Source organism: Myodes glareolus, chromosome 3 (assembly GCF_982192425.1).
Source record: "Myodes glareolus chromosome 3, mMyoGla1.1, whole genome shotgun sequence".
NCBI lineage: Eukaryota > Metazoa > Chordata > Mammalia > Rodentia > Cricetidae > Myodes > Myodes glareolus.
Window position 1 is genome coordinate 108,830,297 of NC_142028.1, and position 21,022 is coordinate 108,851,318.

General features: G+C 38.8%; 1 protein-coding gene across 5 annotated transcripts in view; it reads left to right on the forward strand.

The window, feature by feature from the left end:
- Nfib (nuclear factor I B) overlaps positions 1-21,022 on the forward strand; it is a 216,549-nt gene that overhangs the window by 157,764 nt on the left and 37,763 nt on the right. For all 5 annotated transcript variants that reach the window (XM_085686193.2, XM_085686194.2, XM_085686195.2 and 2 more), the window contains exons 7-8: positions 17,093-17,227; positions 20,789-20,973. In XM_085686193.2, the coding sequence (XP_085542319.1) occupies positions 17,093-17,227; positions 20,789-20,973 (320 nt within the window). The remainder of the gene's footprint in view (positions 1-17,092; positions 17,228-20,788; positions 20,974-21,022) is intronic.

The following is a 21,022-nucleotide window of genomic DNA, read 5'->3' on the forward strand; positions in this document are numbered from 1 at the left end:
AAAGGTGTGCTGCTACCACTGCCCAGCTGAAGTCAATTGTTTTGACAATGGCTGCATTAGCACCAAAGTGCTGCGTAGTAGGGCCATAGTAAACATTGATTAGGTAAATGAGACACTGATCGGCTTCCAGTCTCACTAGCAAAGGCAAGAAATAACAGAGCTACAGAAGTGAAAATAAAAAAAAAAAGCACAGCTCTTCATGTTTCAGTCCTTGTTTGGCTGACGTTGCCACTTTACTCTAAACAAAGCCGTATTTTCTCTGTCAGAAGCGATTCTGGGACAGATCTGAACGGTAGTAATGACAGCACCGAGCACCTGTGGATGAGTGTGTTGCCGAGGTGTAGGTGTTCTTTATTGTAGAGTGTCACTCCGTGAGAACTGATTTCCCTTCCGCTATTCAGCAGAGCTAATCTCACGACGTATTGTAAAACATTTTTGAAAAGTAGAAGGGAAACTGTCATTCTTCCTCTTTGTAAAATCATTGCATTGTCTTGATGATGTTCTATTGTCAAGATGACTAACACTCAGAGAAGGCTGGAAAAGCAGACTGTAGGAAGAGCAGTGAGGAATGTTCCTTCTCACGTGCTTAAAAGCACCTGCCACTTGGAATTTGAGGACTGGGGATTTTGAATGTGCACAATAAGCCATTGTGGGAAGAAGGCTTCAATCCCAGTGAGAAACCCAAGGACAGGACAATCTTCACAAATGTGCTGAGCCCAGCGTGGTGCTTTTGTTCTTAGAGGGAAGTCCATCTTATAAATTTTCAAAATCAGACGCCCCACGATTGTCCTTGGCCATCTTCATAGTGTCTTTAGGCATCTTGGTCTGCTCTGAAGGCATTGTCTAGGGCACTGCTGGGTGAGCATCGCCTGCCCGGCAGCATGGGGCTAGCATCTCACAGTCACTTCTCACACACTGTGGTACTCAATAGCATGCACTGGTCAATCGTCACAGGCTGCTGTTTTTAATAGACAGAAATGCTAATATTATTATTCCCTGGATATCTGCCTTAATCCATGATTATTAGCTGTCTATTAACATCTTTTCTGGCCCCCTTTCAAAGCTGAATTTTGAAATGTAAGAATAGAAAGTAATAGGATTATGGACACTATGTTCTAATATTTTCTATTCCAAGGCAGAAATAAAGGATGTAATGTGACCAAGTTATTATTCCTCTTTTATTTTTAAAAGAATTTATACAAAACATTTGCTGGGCGGTGGTGGCACATGCATTTAATCCCAACACTTGGGAGGCAAGGCAGGTGAATCTGTGTGAGTTCGAGACCAGCCTGGGCTACAAGAGCTAGTTCCAGGACAGGCTCCAAAGCTATAGAAAAACCCTGTCTTGGGGGAAAAAAAAAGAGTTTATACAAAACATTCATACCAAATCTAGCTTTCATGTGCTGATGTAGACCTATGCAGTTTTTAATAATTTATTTTAAAACATTTTATTTTTGCATATTAAAGACATAGTGGTATATTACTTTTTCTTTTCAAAACATATTTTCCAATTTTAAAATTATAGTTTTTAACTTTGCAAAGTTAGACAAAACTATTTTTAAACTAAATAGTATTGAAATATTCGAGAGAGGAGTATATAACATGTTGATAGGAGTTAAATTTGTCAGTTATGATTCGAATGAAGAAGAAAGTAATAGCGGGCATGAGGAACCAGAGGAGCGGCTGCGTTCCTTTCCTGAGGTCTGGCTAGAATACTCCCTTTCCTTAGTCTCCCCCATAAACCCTTAAGTCTGAAACTTGCAACTGCTTCATTTTTCTTTCTTTTTTTCCTTTTTTTTGGGGGGGGGATGGGTCACGCTGAGGATACAGCCCAAGGACTGGTGCTACTGTGCAAACACTCTACCCTGAGCTACAGCCTCAGCCCTAAGTATTCCTTTTGGTTGCCTTTTTCTTCATTAAGATCTTAATGATTAAGTTCATAAAACATGCAGGTTGGACATGTGTCTGATTCCAACGTTTATCCACTGAAAGGTCTCCTGAGAACTTGTCTATATTTAATTGTATCTTCCTGAGTCTATTGAGAAACTTGATTCCCAGCTGACTTCTCTTGAAAGGACTGGAACAATGGTTTATGACTTGCAACACAGGATGAAAATTCATGCATGTCATGCTTTTTTCCCTCTATTTCAGGTTAATTTCATGAGACTAAATCTGGTTTTATTCTAATGTCCAGTAGTTTAATAGACTGATTGATAGGTTACACATTGTTGAAAATTTCTGAATGGGAAATGTAATGGCTTCTCAGTCTGATAAACAGTAAGGTAACATGTAATCTTAGACAAAATATCAACTTAAAGGATTTCTCATGTAGTAAAAGTTTATTAATTTCTATGTATTTAGGACTGAGATAATTTGACACATTTAACATTTATCAATTTTATCCTATGACAATAATTTTTATAGGAATCAGGCACACACATATGATTGAGAAAGTTGCTAGCCTTGAACCTGCTGGAGAGAAATAATTATGAAAAAAGGCTTTACCAAAAATAAATAAGTAAAGCAGGTTACAAATGATTGCCTTCATGCTTTGGAGCTAGCTTACTTTCGAAGGACCATGAGCTATGACTCTTTACACAAAATCAATAAGGTGGAACCTTAGAAAAATTGAGACTATTTATATACTGATACATAATTAAAGTTAGTTAAAAATTCAAACTGAACTCTTAAGACGACACAGGCATCATATTCTGATACAACAAGCTCTAGAAAATACCATTATTAATTTTTAAAAAAATATTTAACAGCAGACTGCTTAGCTCAGTGGTAGGTAAAGTGCTGGCTGAGCATGCGCAGGCCCTGGATCCGTTCCCAACATCACACACATAAACACAATGTCACCGAAGTTCTGATGTATAAATAAGCCTCTCCAGCAAGGCTGTCTGAAGTTTGGGTATATCTCTAAGCTCCAGCTATTAACTTTGTTAATATTCTCCTCAGTGAAGTCGTCAGTGCTCTAACCTCCAGTTTGTACTTTCTAAAGTTCTCCAAGGAGATAGTGTTTGCTTTCAACAAATGAACTCGAGCAAAGGGCCTGCAGGAAGAGTGGGAGCTAGAGACTAACATGCCTGTGTTCTATCTGGAGCTGAATCAGGAAATAAGTAGGGGTAGGTCCATGGAGTGAGGCAGCATGCGAGAAAACCAGATTCAAGAGCAGAACTGCTTAACGTGAGTTCAAGGAATGTTCACAGATGCGCCAGATATGAGTGGTCAGCAAAGTGTGCAAAGTTCTGTTTTAACTCAATTTAAACTTTCTTCTTTGGTGAATGAATATGTAGAACATTTAATATACTGTTGTGCGATGAGACTTTCCAGGAGGGACTGCTGACTAGATTAGATTAGCGTGCTTATTATGTATGTGAATTCAGAGGCCTTTCCGCCTCCACGATGGGCGGAGCTAGAGGGAGCATTAAGTCCCAAACTGGGAGAGCGCCAGAGCCCAAACTCCTGTTTGATGAAGGCTGGAATCTCAAGGTTCCTGTGAGCTGTGGGAGCTGAGGGAAGCCACAGCTTTCATGCTTGGCTGGGTAGCTGTTCTCTGAGAGTCATTAACGTTAAAAGCAGTCCTCGAGAAGGCGGGGAGTGACCTGGCAGGCGAAACTTTCCAGCTGCCTTTGGGGACCCATTGACCACCAATTCTGTTCTTAGAGCTGGCATCACAGGAATCAAATGGCAACTCTTCAAATGCCTTTTTTTTTTCCCTCTTAACTCGAAAAAATAAAAGCAGAGGTAAAAACCCTTTGGTGGGATAAACGTGCATGAGAGCTGGTTTACGTTTAACGTATAAGCCCAGTTTTAAATCTCCCTTTTTCAGCTTCTTACACAAAGTATCAGAAGTCAAAGGTCTGTAGCTGAGCGCTCCCCTCACCCCCACGACGATATCGGAAAGCCAATCTCAGAGACCCTGCTATGTGTGGATTAGTCCCTTCAGCTACACTGCTGAGGTTGAAAAAAAATCACATGACCATCTTCAAAACAGAAAGGAGAACAGTAAATTATTCCTGAAGGCTTTCGTTAGAATTCTTCTTGTTGCCTGCTAATTAACAGATATCTGTCCGGGCGCCTTTCATGTGTTTGAATGGAGAACGGCAAGTTGGGTGGGGCAAACTGTGTGCGCGTTGCAAGGGCCCCTACTGGTTAATATGGAAAAGTTGAGCCCAGGTTTCGTGCTCCAGAAACTTAATGATTTAAAAACACCAGTTCTTCAGAAAAGCCTAATACAGAATCAGTTCTGATAATAGCACCTTTCTGTTGGATAAGTCCATGAAGCAGATTAAAATGGACAAGTAGGAACCTTGTAGACCCCGAGGTCTGGGATGCCTTGCTTGCAGTGTACTGCAGCATAATCAAACCTTTTGCTTTAAATCCCTTTACATTGATTTATGGTTCTCCAAAAGTGTGTTCTGGAGAAGTTTGGAAAGTCAGAGTCACTAGACTCTTGATGGGCCCGCACAGCGAGAGCTTGCTTTTTCTACACAGATCACAGAGCGCTGGAACCGCCAGACATCATTCAGAAGAAATGTACTGGGCTGCTTTCCCTCCAGCTCCCAGGCCTCTGTCAGAGAGACGGGGAGCTGGCCAGTTTCCCTCACAAGTCTCCCAGGCAAATGGTTTTCCTGGAGAACTTCATCTTAAATCCTGTTAGGCATTAAAGGACAAAAAGAAGAGAACAGAAAGAAATTTATACATTTTCAGGGTTCTGTAAGATTCTCAAAACATAGTTTTGTTAGGTAAAATATGTAAATATACATATATAAATCATGTGTATAAATACATGTATATAAAATCAACTTTAATACTAGGATTAAATATTTTTGACTAAACATGTTACAAGTCTGAGCGATTTCCGTGTTTAAATGTGGAGAATAGCTGGTGCGAAGCAGGTGATTGGGTACAGTTCTCGAAAGTTTTTCTGCCGTAGAAAATACATAAAGAGAACTATGAACTTCATCTGCATGGGCCATTACCCTATGTAAACTGTTAATACTCTACCAGTCTTGCATTTTTTTTTATCTCCCCGCAATTAAATAGTATTTTAAGTGAATCATGCCATTTGGTTATACATACTTCTAAGAGTTTCTTAGAGATTTTTAAAACACGGGGTGCACATTTCAGTTTAACAAAGACAGCTCCGGAGTAATAATCTAATATACACTCCGAATTTACGGCCCCATAATATCGAAGGTTCTGTTTTTGAGTAAAGATTCCAACATTGTCACTATGTTTTCCTTATACTTTCAAATCAATTGTCCTTTACCAGACAGCTTCTTCCTTCCTTCTATCATTAAAGAAACTGTGTGAATTTAAACTGTATATAAATGAGAAAGGCACGATTTTGTTTTCATCTGGGGCAGTCATTTATTGAGGATTTAATACCTGTCAGATGCCGAGTTTACAGCAGCTTCAAGTCCCTTCCGAGAATCCCATCTCTGCTCCAGCGAGATGGGTCATCAGGTGAAGCTGCTTGCCACCAACCTGGAAGGCCTGTTTTCAATTCCCAGGTCCCGTATAGTAAAAAGGCAGAACCAACTCCTCAACTGTCCTCTGGCTTCTGTAGGTTTCTATAAAAATCTCACCCTATGGCTTTACACATTTATTATTAGCCATGGTGGTAATGGTTGAAGATTTCCCTTATGTAAAAAACAAACAACAAAACAAAACAAAAACTTAGATATGAAAGTTTCTTTGTGTCTGGTGCTTCAGATTTTATATCAGTTATAGTCAGAGAGTTTGGCAGGTTAGGTAGTCTCATATTCAAAAATCTGAAACACTTCTAGAAATACTTCATGATGTCATAGTGGAAAATTCCACACCTGACTTTATGTTTTGGGTTGCAGTCTAAACACATACACACACTCAAAATATTGTATAAAGCTGCCTTCAGGGTATGTGTATAAGGTGTACATGCATAAGTGAATTCATGTTTAGACTTGCATTGCATTCTAAGGAGCTCCATTATGTATGTGCCAATATCCCACATGCTGAAATCCCAAACTTCTGGCCCCAAGCATCTCACAGAAAGAACACTTGACCTGTCTTTGAGTTTTTAAACTTCCATTAATGTAGGTCTTTTTGAAAAATTCACAGGTCTTCCATTTCTTAAGTTAGCTTTTAAATGTTTACTTTAAATGTTCTCATTGAATAACATAATAATTGGATTGTTTATGTGCTTGGAGGCAGTGAATGTTTTGCCTTATACTTCAGGAATGTCCAAATCTCACAAATACATGTCCTGTCCTGTTCCATTCTGCTACAACCAATGATTGATAGAGATTGAGTTATTATACAGAACCTTGTTATGGGATCAGTGTCTCCTACTTTGAAAACAAATGACTCAGCCAGACGGCAACATTTATTTTCTCTAAGTGACTGGGGACCTAGCAATAGGAGACCATTATCCTGTGACAATATTCTGTTTCATTGACATTATCTTGAAAATGTAATTGGTCCATTACTAAATAGAGGTTTTGTTACTGATCAATTTCACGTGATTTCTAAAACCATTAGGATAATAAATATGTCATTTGAGTAATTTCATTGACAGACATTTTTTCTTCATTTACATTTATTGGAGGAAAAAGTATAGATTAAACACTACAATTTATGCTAGCTTTGACTACTTTTCCACTATAAGAAGCAGAATTTAAGTGCAGTGATCCTATTTGCAGTGAGTACCAAACAGATGACTTTCAAATTTTTGTATTTTTTTCTACTTGCTAAATCGTATCAAAACATAATTGTTCCCAAGCAATTAGTTTACTCTCTCAGATTTTATTTGAAGTAAGGTCCAGGTCATTTCTAAGACTTGGAGGCTTCCTGGAAATCTCCTAAAGTAGCACATCATTTAAATTGCCCTAACTTACCATTGTGGAAGACAACAGTGCCCATCGCTACAGGATCCTTGTGGGTCTTGCAGCATAAGTGTTTCTAAATGCGTGGCTATTTCCCAAATGTCCACCTCCAAAAAGTCATCTATAATCTTGTTAAATTAGAACACTTCCAGTATCTTTCTGACTTTTACAGTTAAGGTTACAGTATTGATTTTATTTTATAGTCCATGGCTCTCGGATGCTTAACACTAATAAGACCCCATAGCTAGATCTCTCCCCAGAGAATGTGGAATCGCAGCCATTTATTTACCTATGCTGTTGCTTAAAAGGGGGAAGAGAATGCACTCCATGTCCTGTGTACTTGTTTGGCATTTTTTCCCTTTCAAATTATGTTTACTGACATTACTCAAGAGCCTTTAATGCCTGTTAAGATGAAATTGCGGATGGACAAAAGCAGTTTGAAGTGTTTTAAAAAAGAAATTTAATTTATCCAATATTTGTTCTTGTAGCACTGTTCTTTATTATTCAGAAACTTGTTTTTGAGATGTCACCGGAAGGTATTTATGAATTTCAAAGCAATTTCAGCTTTAGCTTTGCATTAAATATAGGTGTAAGCCTAAACACCTACTTTATGGAGCCGCGGTATCGCGCAGGCTTGTAGTGACGTGCTACGCCACTGGGCTTGGGTTAAAATATACACGAGTCTTCAACCATCACAAACGGTTCAAGTTGCTGAAAAATGCAGTAAGCACGGTACTCAAGTGTTATTAGGGTTGGATAGCTCATACTTAAAGCAGGAATTCTTTTCTTTAGCACAGACCATGCTTTTCCTCTTGAGAAAAACTGATTTCATTAAAAAATAAAAAAGATGGAAAAATCAAATTCCAGTTGACATCTTACCCTCTTGATGCAGCCTGCCATTTTTCTGGCTAATTCTGGATGGGAGGTAGAAAGATGCTGGTGCGTAGCTACAGGGATGCTTTCTGAGCGCAGCAGAGTCTTTGGACTCTGTGGTATCGACATCACACTACTGCAGGGGGATTAAATCCGTGTGTCCCGTCATGGCATCCCGAGCATTTTGTGACCTTGAGTGTGTAGGAAGCCCTTACCCACTTTCACCACACAGCTGTGAAATCTCACATCTGCAAGAGTCCTTGGAATCCTGTTTTGGTATTCTCTTTGCTGTGTTGTCAGACACAGTGTTTGTCTTTAACTTCGTTACTAGTGTCCTATTTACCACTCCATCTTAGAGCTTTCCAAAAGACGTTTTTCCCTTTCATATTGTGATGTTGGACACCCAGATCCTACACCTATTTTATGGAGCCGCGGTATCGTGCAGGCTTGTTGTGACGTGCTACAAGATTCATAGTTGTCAACTCAGTATTGGGAATTAGTAACAGTCTTTGGAACTGCAAACATATTTCTAATATTTAATAAAATATTTTTTAAAAGTTTTTTCTAGCATATTTATGTAAAATATTTCTAGTACTTTTGGTAAAAGTAATAGTCTTTTATAGGAAATTTGAGAAGGCAAACTATAAAATACAAATAAGAAAAATAATTGCCTCTAATTGTTATACAGAGGTAAAACCGAGATTGGCTCTTATTAATACTTGACTGACCTGTGTGAGTCAAATTTCTAGGTAGCTTTAACTGCATTTTTTACATGTTTCAACTTGAGTTGTTGTTTTACACTGTTGGGCCTATATGAGATATGATTTTATAAGGTTTGTCTTGTTTTTCATTTGTAGTATATTGGCAGATTACCCTGTCATTCAATTTTCACTTTAGGATATCTGTGACCATACTGCTCTTTGGGTACACCAAAAAAATTTTTTTTGTTGCTTTTCTTTCTTTCTTTTTATTTTTTTTTTGGGAGGGTGGGGGAGTTCCCCAGAACAACCTTGAACTCCTATTCCTTCTAACTCTACCTCCTAAGTGATAGAATTAGCAATGCGCACCACTAAACCTGGTTGATACAAAATTTTTGAGTTCCTGCTTGCTGATAAATTTGTAGGTGATGTTTGATTTCTCAATCTCGGTAAACAAGAATGAACACCACTGCGTACCTATCCTCTTAGCTCTTTGGGGCTCATTTCTCTCTGTTTCACTCTTTGGACGTTGACAAACTGTAGCCTCCTAGCAAGTCACCCAGTAGAAGCTCAGTAAAGAATAGACACACATTATTGTAAAATACATATTTTACTGTAAAACACTGGATTTAGTTTTATGTCGATTCCTAAGCCCTTGGCAAACATTGGCAGAGAGTTCAGCAAGGTCTTGATGAGCTTCTATTTATACTGCCAGTGCATAACTAGCTTATCTTCCCCTCCACGGCAGAAATACCGAAGATGCAGCACACAGCGCTGTAAGAAAATTTGAAGTTTGCCCTTTAAAATGTATTCATGAACCAGCTTCTTTAGAGTCTTGACTCTGCCCCAGCGCTGCTCTTATTGCCATTTGTATGTCGTTTAATCTGTCAGGGGTTAGAGCACAACTTTTCTTCCCATGAACTTGGCTGCCTCCATTTTGCTCTGAAAGCAGTGGAGAAATTGGAAAAGCCATGAGATCTTGCAGAACTTTTAAGTGAAGACGCAGCCCCCAGTGTGCTCTTTCCCAGCCCCTTTCTCTCTCCCTCACTGCTCTCTCACATTTTCTTCTCTCTCTTCTTCCCCTCTCCTTTCTTCATCCTTCAGGGCAAGTTTCCTGTCAACAGTATTTGATCAATAGTTAAATCTTATGACAGAAAAGATCTGTCAGTCTGCACAGGGAAACCCATTGAAATAAACACATCTGAGCTCTGGATTGGAAGCTGAAATAATAATCAGGCCCTTGCAACGTAGCTTTGCTGACTGCAGGATTTTACGAAACATTTATAGCGTTGTAAATAACAGGTAAACCGTTCTCTTCTCAACTTTATCTTCCCCAAGGCAAAATCACAAGAGGAGAAACTGTGGTCTCTCAGCATTTCGTTGGCAAACCATGTTCTCTGCCTTCACCTTTCCTCTGGGCACAGAGCCCAAACCATTTCCTTGTCTCAAAGTTGCCTGTGGATTTGTGGCCTGAAGTAAAAATACCAGATCCCAGCTCCAGAGAGCACCGCACACACTTGATTTGGAAGTCTCTCGTTTATTATCTCATCCATTCTAAATAACAGTATTATTTTATGCACATAGTTCATCTTTTTTATACCGTCTTTCAGCTTCCACTCAGCGTTTTAACGGAAAGCAGAAGTGCTCCTTCTTAGTGTGTATCTCATCTTTCACTTGTAGTGTTGTACGGGGCTTGACAGTTTCAGTGAAACAATGGATGTGTTGACCACCTTTGCCTTCATCGAGAAATGAGTTTGGTCTCTGAAGAGATTTTCGGTGCCCACCTCAATTTGTGTAAACCTATAGAACGTTTTTAATGTGTAAAAGTCTAAAACCTACAAAAGTCCAAAATAAAAAGAAAAGTAGAGAACTCAGAGGGACTAACAATTCAGTAAGATGTGACTGTAATATACTCTTGTCAAACTCCTGTCGGTGCACTGTCTTTGAGTTAAATATTCCCACATATGAGATTTGTTTCTCTGGTCTGCATCATACGAGAGGGTCAAAGTTCACAGAAGTTTCCCAGCTCTTTTAGCATTGTACCTTAATTTTCTTCTGGAAAAAAAAAAAAGTGTGTGTGTGTGTGTGTGTGTGTGTGTGTGTGTCAGGGACAGAGGGAGATACCTTAAAATGTCCAACAGTTTAATAATGTAAAAACTAAGAAGATAGTTAAAACCATGACTATAGCTTTTCAAGTACAGAAATAAAACACACATTAGCATTCAATACTAGCAAATGAGACGATAGCCAGTGTGGGCTTGTATGCATAAAGTTCATTTAGACTTTCTTCTGAGTCTGACAAGGAAGGAAGACAGCTGAGGAATCTATAAAATAATCAACCTTTTAAAATATTTCCATGCAATTACTTCTTTGTTAATTACATAGAAATATGTTTTCCTAAGCCACCGAACTGGCACAACCATTACTATGTTATAATTTAGTGTCATGGTAGGCTAAAAATAACAGCTTCCAGAAATTTAGGGTGTCTTGTGGACTTTTAAATAATCAATTTGAAACAGTTGCAGATCCAATGTGTTATAGGAAAAGAGTAGACATTTTCTTAGCAAATAAAATGGTTTGTTTTCTAGCTTGGCTACAGAAATCGGGTTGGTATCCTTAGTATAGTTGGACATACTGGGGAAGCCAGCCTACGTGGAAGGAGAGCAGGTGTCCCCGGCAGGCAGGTGCTAAAGGTGGCTGTTCAAGGTTGCCCTAGATCACTAGGTGACTTTGGTAAAGTTCCGCTAACAGGTGGCTAAGTGATTGGAGTGCCATGTGACATTTATCCCGGGAGCAACTTAGATGACAGGCTGCTACAGACTGAGGAAGGGGGCCTTCACTTTGAAGAAGAGATTGCCCGAACTCACGACTCACCAGTGTTTCCTAAGGTCCTTTGGACGTGAACAACAGTTTAATTAAGGGCTGACGTCAACACATTTCTGCACACTTCCCCTGCAGCATTTTATCACATTGGAATCGATCAAAATGGTTGCCTTGGGCTGCCTCGAGCAGAGATATACATCTGGAGTGCCATTTGTGCAAGCTGCCGTCGAGCAGAGTACATACGCTGTACTTCGCTGCGGCTCTCGCCTTTTGTAGCCGAAATTACCTTGTTGGGAGATGGGTTGATCTAACTCCTTATTTGTGTCGGCTTTTATCTCTTTAAAGCGATGCTGGGAAATGAATGACACATCAGGGCTTAGGATGTATACATGCTCCAGTGCCAACGCTTCAGTCTAGCTGGTAAAAATTACTATACCTTGGTTTGAAAAACGCCTGTTTAAAGACAGGCTTAAGTCCACGTGAACTCTTATCAGGAACTTACTCAACCTTTTTTTTTTTTTTGTCTTATACTTTATTTTATAATTCACTATATAATTAGTTCTAAAGTCGTAGCTAATTGTCCAATTATGAACCTGCACAGGTGTGGACAGCAAGGAGCAGTGCCTTCAACATGAACCTTTCTCTTCGAAGGCTTGGCCTCCCTAGTCTTTTGTCATGAAGAAGAATCCTTGGTACAATCTAATATTACCATGGTTATAATTATTTAATGAATTTTTGTCTTTCACATCTGCCCTTTAGCTGGATTGTGAGCCTCACCAGCACAGGACCAGTCTGTCTTGCTCAGCACCTTGAATATGGTGTGCAGCCATGCCCCCTCATACTTATTGGGTGCTCAGTGGTTGGCTTTGATGTCTGTCTTTGGTTTCCATTCAACTGCTTGTTGCTGAATCCTTTTCCATTATGAGGCTTATTTTTCCTTTTATTGAAAATAGATTCTTCTTCTCACACAATAACATATTGTATTTGCAGTTAATGGAATGTGCATTTGAAACTAACCATCCTGGGTTAATTGTGCTCACGGTGCCACAGTTGATATCTCATCACACAGCTTATTCACATGTACAAGATTCGAAAATACACTACCTCGACATGGTACCTGCTTTAGCCTTTCCAGCTTTTCTCTGAGTCCTATATTTTTCGTATATCTATTTCATTTTTAAGTTATTTCATTTCTAAGTTATTTTCATCTTCTACATCTCATATCTGTATCATATATATATATGAGCAGATGAAAATGATTAAGTCATCAAGTAATGTAAGGTTTTAGCATAAGATTGCTAATGACATATAGACCTCAAAATTTCTTATATTTATTCACTTTTTAATTGTGTTGTGGGTGTAGACACACGCTTGTGTGTATGTGTGCAAACCTTGGCCTTCATGTGATGTGGTGGGCAGAAGAAAACCTCCAGGGTCCAGTTCTCGCCAACTATGTGATTTCTGAGGATTAGGCTCAGATCACCAAGCTTGGTACAGGTGACTGTGCCTGCTGAGCCATGTTACTGGCCATAGACCTCAAAAGTTTCCCAGGTGGAATTATGATTTACCTAAGTATGTTCAGCTGCACAAAGCATGGTGTAGGTAGAAGAAGAGAAAAGGGAAACCTAATTTAATAAGGGAGAAAACATCACTCAAGGAGGCAGAAGGATGAAAACACATTCCTTTGACCACTCGAGTAGACTGTTAAAATTCTTGATTCAGACAGGGACAAGTGCAAAGGTCTGGTGGCAAACATACTGTGTATGTGTGGAATCTGAGCTCTTGGGAGCTTGAGACAGAAGGATTCTGAGTTCAAGACCCTTCTGGACTATATAACAAGGCCATCTCTATACAAACCAATTAAATAAATGAAAAAATATATAAAGTGGAAAAAGATAGAAAGACGGTCAAATTTTGGGACAGTTTCCAATGTGAAGTAATTTCAACTATAAATGACTTCTATATAAATAGAACTTACATCTTGTACTAATGCTAAGGACTTCTTGGCTTTTCCCTCTTTCTTCCCAGTTGTGAGGTGTTCCTGCCCTCTTTTAGAAGAAGTACCAGCTACTTCTTGTCTTACTGCTTTCTTTCTCTTCAGTGGCCTTATCTTATGTATTATTCAACTTACCCTTTATTATGTATGTATTATCATTCAAATTATTATATATTTATACATTGCCCAGCTTTGTTCAACTAATTTTCAATTTAATCTTTTTATGTATTATCCTTCCCTCTTGAGGAGCAGTAGGTTGCAGAAAGCACAGCATCTGTTTTTCTTGACATGCAGGCCACCAAAAGTCTTTGATATTTTTAGTCCCCAACCACTTTCTACATAGTATATAAGTGCATTAAAAATAGAAATGATGTCATTTTTATGTTGGAAGTCTATTAGACTACAGACTTTCAAAATAAAATTAAAATCAAAACAATACAAATTTGATTCATGATTAAAATGCAATGTCTAGAAACTCAGCCCTGAGATCCCCACATAATTGCCTTTCTGTTTCCCCTCAGTCCTTAGAGCTGTGCTTTCCTCTGAGAGGAATTCACTTCTGTGTCTCTGAGTGCTTAGCATAGTGCCCTTTCCATACACATAGCAGTGTTTCTTTATTGATTAATGGGCCCAGAATTCATTTCACTTAATGGGAAGAGAAAGAAATAAAGCTACATTCTAATACTGCTATTATTAGACAGATGTCTGAAAGAGCACCCCACACCCCCAAGTAGACATCTGGAAACTACTCCCAAAAGCTAAGGGTATTATTTTGATTAAGAAGAAAATTTTAAATTATGTAAGTCCAAAATGATAAAAATCATTCATAAGCTTAAACTTTTATACAAATGACATTTGACTTCTTGCTTTCTGAAAAGAGACTCCTGTGAGTTTGGCTGTGTTTTGTGAGCATTCTGATGGTTGTGATAGTTTTAGGGCTCTTGTTTTTGGAAGTGATTCAGACAGAATAACTCTTCTCTACTTCTGAGTGCACTGGGAAACACCCTTTTCCATGCCGTGTGTGGCCCTTCACCGCCCATTCTCAGGAGATCTGGAAAACTGATTTACATGCTTCAGGTTGTTTGTTTGTTTGTTTTTCACTTTGCATGGAGACAAGAAGTAAATGTAAGAGTCAATAATAAGTCGCTGTCTTTTTAAAATCACCAGTCATTACAAATTTGAAATGGGGACAGCAGCAATGATTCAGCTGTTAGGCACACTCTCTGCTCTTGCAGAGGCCCCAGAGTTGGTTCCCAGCACTCCATGGCACTTGCTACCATCCATAACTCCAGGTTTGGGATCTGGTGCCTCCCTGACCTGCACAGGCCCCTGGAATCCATGTGGGACACTCATACACACAGGCAAAATGCTCATACACCTTAAAAACTCAATCTTTTTAAGTCGTTGAAAACACATTGAAATGGAAACATTTCATAAGGAGTGATGTGAAGTCGCCTTCTCTTCTAACAATTTGTACGTCTAAGTTCAGCTTCCAGTAGGGAAAACCCAATACAGAATCATTCCTTTTAGTGCGAGCTAGTTCTTGGGTGAAGCCTGGTATTGTCTTTGATATTTTGAAGATTAACTTAAGTTGAAACGACTTTCCTTTTCCTATTTTTTTTAAATCTTGCATTTAAATTCTACCCCTCACCCCTTTGTGGTAGCTTTAATTGCTATGGCTTCATGAAAAATTTTCTTTTCTTTTTCTCTTTTTGAGAACTATATAAAAAACTAAATTCTAATAGGTCAGTAGCTACCTGTTTGCCAGAAGTGCGGCTTCTGTTTCTGCTGTCTACTGCCTTCAGTAGGACGTCTGTTCCTTAAGTGCCGGTATGCTCAAAACACATACTCAGTTTTATTAGATGCCTTTACCAGAACTCGGGTAATTTTTCAAATGGTAAAAAATACCTGGCAACTTGTCTCTCACATTAATACCACTGGGAGGCCTTTTTTTTAAAAAAAAAAAAATTCAGAACATTGAAAATAAAATGCAGGTCTTATTTTTTAATGTCATGCTAAAGTTTTAGTGGTTTTATTTTAAATGGTAGAGTCCTTATAAATATGTATGCAGAAAAATTAGAGATGAAATTATATGACAATAAATTCGCTTCCAAAGTAACGCAGGGCATGGAAGTATGTGGGCGATTCTGAGTAGATAATGACTGAAGTTGGCTGCTGGGTACAAGAAACCTATTGTTATTTTGTCTACTGGGCACACATTTTAAATAGCTAATGATAAAATGCAAATTTTATAGGTTATGTTATTGTTTGAGATTTTTAATATAAACTTATAAACCTTCATAAAAATGACCATTACCTGAGATGTTAAATCCTGCGTCGTCTTCCTCACCAATCAGAGGTGCCTGCTTGGTAGTCTGTCCAGACGTGCTGTGTGATGCAATTCCACAGTGACCGGATATGATGACTTTCACAACAGCCATTGGTTCTCCTCCTGCACTCATTCGTGCACTGGTCTGCCCCACTTGTATTTTGGCCTCTCACCGCCGTCTGTATTTTGGCAGTGTTAAGTATTTATGGCGTGGATGGATAAAGCCATGGATATTTCTTTCACAGCGTGGCATACAGCATCTTAAAAACTCCTTTCTACTTCTTTGTATTCCTTCACTCGGTGTTTCACTTTATAGAAGCAGAGGGTAAATCCGGAAACTGGTGTCATTTCGGGGATAAATTAGTCCTCTAATACAGACGTGGGAAATGAATGTATTAATCATGAATTGTGTGTCTTTTCAAGTGGGCCTCCATAGTGAGTCCATTGTAGATAGTCCCCCTCTATTTAATTTCTGGAGGGTGTGCCCTGTCTAAACTGTCTATGGTCGTATGTGCCCGTCTCCCTATCCAAACTGTCTATGGCCATATGTGCCCCTCTATACCATCCAGACACAGGTACTGCAATTCTAGACCTTGCTCATGTGTGTCCTCCCAGCTTCACGTCTCCCTTCTTCACACATCACTTGAACTAGTTAAGTATTTTACACTGTCCCACCACTTTTCAGTACTTCCTTATAGGCCTGTTATCCCCGTGCACATTTTGAAAATGGCACTAGATGGGGGCCGCCTTCCTTAACGTGGTCAGGAGAGCAATGCTCTGGACACAGAGGCTGGGACTACGGCGGCAAACGCCACCGTGTCTCTGCCCTCAGCCCACACACTTCCTCTCCACTGGTGACAACTCTTTCCGTGGCATTTTCCCCTTGGCTAGCAGTGAATGTCCCTAAGTTAGGAATTGCTTTTCTGTTGCTTAATATCCATATTTATCTGGAAAACAGAGGAACCTAATAATTGTTTGTAGAATGAACAGGTTAGGGAATATTTATATTTTTTTGGCTGCATAATGAAGTAAGTTTTCCGTATAAGTCAGGTTAGGGAATATATACTTTTTTTGACTGCACAATGAAGTAAGTTTTCCATATAAGATGTTAAGTCAGGGATTGTTTCTCACACCCTAGCACCCAGAAATGTGCTCGTTGTTGTCACAGTCTAGCTATCAGGTCAAAAGCTAGCCCTGAATCACAGAGATCAAAGAAGCCAGTCAGTACTGGGTTGCAGAGGACCTTCAAGTCTCCAGCATGTGGGTTTTCCCGTCTTCTGGGTTTCTTTAATGGTGCTTTGGGTTAGCTTCAGCTGGAATTCCTCTGAAAGATGTCTTACAGCTCGAGCCCGGCTGGGGCTTTGACCTCGTGTATAGATTTTTCTAAATGGGTGAGAGGAAAAGAATCCTAGAACATTGGGAAATGAGATCTGTTATGTTGACATGAACCTCATTGCTTCAGAAGGCCAGGCGGCTTGAATGTGTCCCTTTTCCTCTGCAGATATGTCTTCTCCAACGACAATGAAGAAGCCTGAGAAGCCACTCTTTAGCTCTACATCTCCACAGGATTCTTCCCCAAGGTTGAGCACTTTTCCCCAGCACCACCATCCCGGAATACCTGGAGTCGCGCACAGTGGTGAGGACTTTCAAGTTCCTCTCGTTCACACAGCAAACCCTCAAGGGTGGAGGGGAAGTTTATCACCATTGCTATGGTGACTATATCCTCCCCGCCGCAAAGGGAGGGTTGCTAATGGACAAAATGTTTTTTTCTTACCAGTTTATGAGAAAAAATTTAATATTGTATAATTTAATAACTAAATTTTGGAAATTTAGTTTTAATCACAAGAACTATTAAAAATGGAGTATATCTTTATCCTAACTTTAGCCTGAGATTGGCCCGAGTTTTGTATATTCTGCTATAGAAAGATGGAGTTCTCAGTATATTGATGAGTTTAGGGGTTCTTTTCATAGGAACTGAGAACATAGACTTAGCCCATAAATAAGTACTTACTTACTTATGAATAAAATTAGTAAGAAAATACATGTCAGCTGTTCTATGTGCACAAATCATTCTGTCTGGGGCACATGGTATATCTGAAAGTTTAGTTAGGAAAGATTCAGCATTTCATATTGATATTTTAGTGAGACAATAGTATACCTTTGAAAGTTGAAAAACTATATACAATAAGTACTCAGTACTGTATGCTGGGTATCTGTTACTTTTAAGTCTCCTAGAGGCTAGTGGTTTGATAGTTTTATATATTACTATATTTATAATGATATCCTTTTTGCTTCTAATTTGTAGTTAGATGACCCTTATCCTGCTGAATCTAGGTTTTTAATCTTCACTCATAAGTTGTAACATGAGGTTTATTGTTGCTTTCTTTAAAAATGCATAATCTTAGTTATTATTAGTGAAATTATGAAACTGAGAGGAATATAAAATTATAGTGGTATAAGAATTTTCATATAAACTGTTTGATCTTCTGAGCCAGGTGGAAAAAAATCAGTAACCACTTCATAGATGTTGCGTATTAGGCCACGATTAATTTCTAGGTCATGGCTTCTGCATATGACACCTGATTAAGAATTCATGCTTATAATAGTTTAAATAATTAAATGGTATTTTTATATACCATTTATATAATGAAACATGAAGCTGCTATATAAACTTTACATTTTGGTTTTCTGTCAAATATTTAAATACCCAAAATACCAGTCACATATACAATTAGTATATTTAATAGGTACCCACCTTGATAAGAACCTTGGTTAAGGCAAAGGTTTTGCTCTTAAAGTACTTATGACATAGTAGGTCAATCCCTGACCAAGTATATAATCTCAAAAGGACCAGGTGGAGGTGTCGATGCCTGAAAGAAATATGTTTTGCTAAGTTTAAAGAGTGGGTTAGCCACAAGAAGGAACAACAGGCCAGCAAGATGCCTGTTCCAGGCAGAGGCAACAGTAGGTTCCAATATAGTATGGTCACTGTGGCAAGGAAATGCCACCTGGCCTAGGACTCACAAATTTCAGTATGTCCAGTGATCCAGGAAAGGGGCCTGAAACATAGGAGGACCCACACAAATCTGTGAAATTGCTGGGACTCTATTATGGAGACAATATGAATCAATTACAGGTATTTCAGCAGTAAAGATACAGAATTGCAATGGTATTTTTAAAAAGTCTTTGGTACAAAATGATAAAGGTAGTGCTGGAAGGAGCCAGACGAGAGGAAGAAAGACAATTAGGAAGAGTTTTCAACAATGCAAGCAAAAATATGCACAGCCATGTTTTCTCTCAAAATGAAGGAAAACGTTTCTGTTGTGTAATTTGTTTTTCTGTCCTTCTCAAAGGAATTGAAATGACCTTTGCTTACAAGGTAGCCATTTTTACTTTTCATCTTTTTATCTGCTTTCCCATCTGCTTATTTCAGTCCCTCCCCAGTTCCTGAACTACCCATAGGTTTGAATCCAAGCTTGAATTGTTCTGGTTCTGTTAAAAAGAGATTTTTTTTTTCTAAACTGCTGAGGCCAATGAGTTCTTAAGCCCAGAGGTCAAGATGGAGCACCTGTGTATCTCACAGGGGTTTATGTACACGTGTGAACAAAATCCATAGCTAAACTGAGCTGCTTAAGATCATTTAATCACTGATGACTTTGGGTATAGTTCATTGGTAGAAAGCACTTGCCTAGTGTTGTTGACATCCGGCCTTAGGGTCAAAAAAAAAAAAAAACCCACAAAAACAAACCTTAGATACTAAGTTCAAAAGATGCCTGATCTTCAATAAACATCTGTATTTCTTTAAATTATTCTTCAAGTGAATGTACATCTTAAAGAAATTCTTGTAGGACTTCTGCTGTAAGAAATGTACAGTTGTCCCTCACAATGTGTGGAGAAGGGAAAAGGTTTAAACCGTGGATTCTGTTGCCATGCCTCTGCGGGTCCCGAAAACCAGTCTCCTAGTCTTGTCGATCTGAATTTGTGGTTCTGCAGTCTGAGCTCCTAAATTTTCGTGTTCTGAGTGGGTCCTCTGAGGAAAATAGCAGTGTGGCTTAAGGCTCTCTCCCTGTCCCCTGTTTCTTTTTGTCATAATTATAAAGTTGAAGATGATCATTCTTGACAATCTTCACTTGTAGTCAGGAAGAGAACATAGCTCTCACGTTGTTTCCTAAGCCATGGAACACTGTTTTTATTTTCTTATGACTTGGATCAAAATATCAAAGCAATCGAGATTTAGTCTTTACTTTTATAAATTTGTTGTCTTAATTAGTAATTATATAATCATGTCTAGGAACTTTATAGAGATAATGGCTAAAATATTTTTCTCCTTCTTTAAGGTTTATTTTTCAGAACTAAACATTATGATCATACTATTGTGGAAATCACCACTGACTATGATCTACAGCAGATCATACTATTTTGACAGTAGAACATACTATTGTAAAATACATGGACAAATTCATATGTTTACCTATATATCAATTTAAATTAAGAGTTTTGTGGGGTTTTTTCTTGATTTTATCTCAACAATACCTTTGAACTTCTGTTTAGTAACAGCTGGAGTCAGATAAAAAATAGCCATAGGATGAAGATCTTTGGTTTGAATGGTTTGGAAAGGACTCATCTTCATTAGGAGAAGGAGTCCAGCCCATGTGCTAATACGCCAGGGTATTTACACAGTGAGCAGACCATTATTCATGACCTGACATTCTGGTCTGTTAATTGTTAGCTTTCATTTTAAACAACTGTCAGCTAGGTTGTATAGGGAGATGATTTATTTGAAATTGAATTGCATTTCTATTTTGAGTTATAGTAGAAAAATTGGTGTGTCCTTAATTAGTGCGATAGCTTTGTCTGAATTTAGTGAGACAAACACCTGTAATCAAAGACTATATCTTGAATGGAAAGGAATTTGCTCAAATTTGCTCAAATACTTTGCCTAGTTTTACCATACAGGAGAAATTGTTTTCTTTTAATTGTTCTTGGGTCTGGAAAGAAAGATGTGTTTGTTATGTAGGGTGGCTTTGTGCCTAAATGTCCTTAGTGGTACTAGCATTGGGAAAACACACTGAAAGGTGGTTTAATTGTGGGAGCAAGGGAATGAACGGATTTGTTTTCTAGCACTGGAAGGGAATGAAGCCGGGAGACAGTCTGCTGACCAGCCAACCTTTGTGTTTTTCTTTTGTGTCTTCTGCAGTCATCTCAACTCGAACTCCACCTCCACCCTCACCGTTGCCGTTTCCAACGCAAGCTATCCTTCCTCCAGCCCCATCCAGCTACTTTTCCCATCCAACAATCAGATATCCTCCCCACCTGAATCCTCAGGATACTCTGAAGAACTATGTCCCTTCTTATGACCCATCCAGTCCTCAAACCAGCCAGGTAAAAATAAGAGAAAACAAAATAAATATAGTGCCCGAGGGGAGTGGGA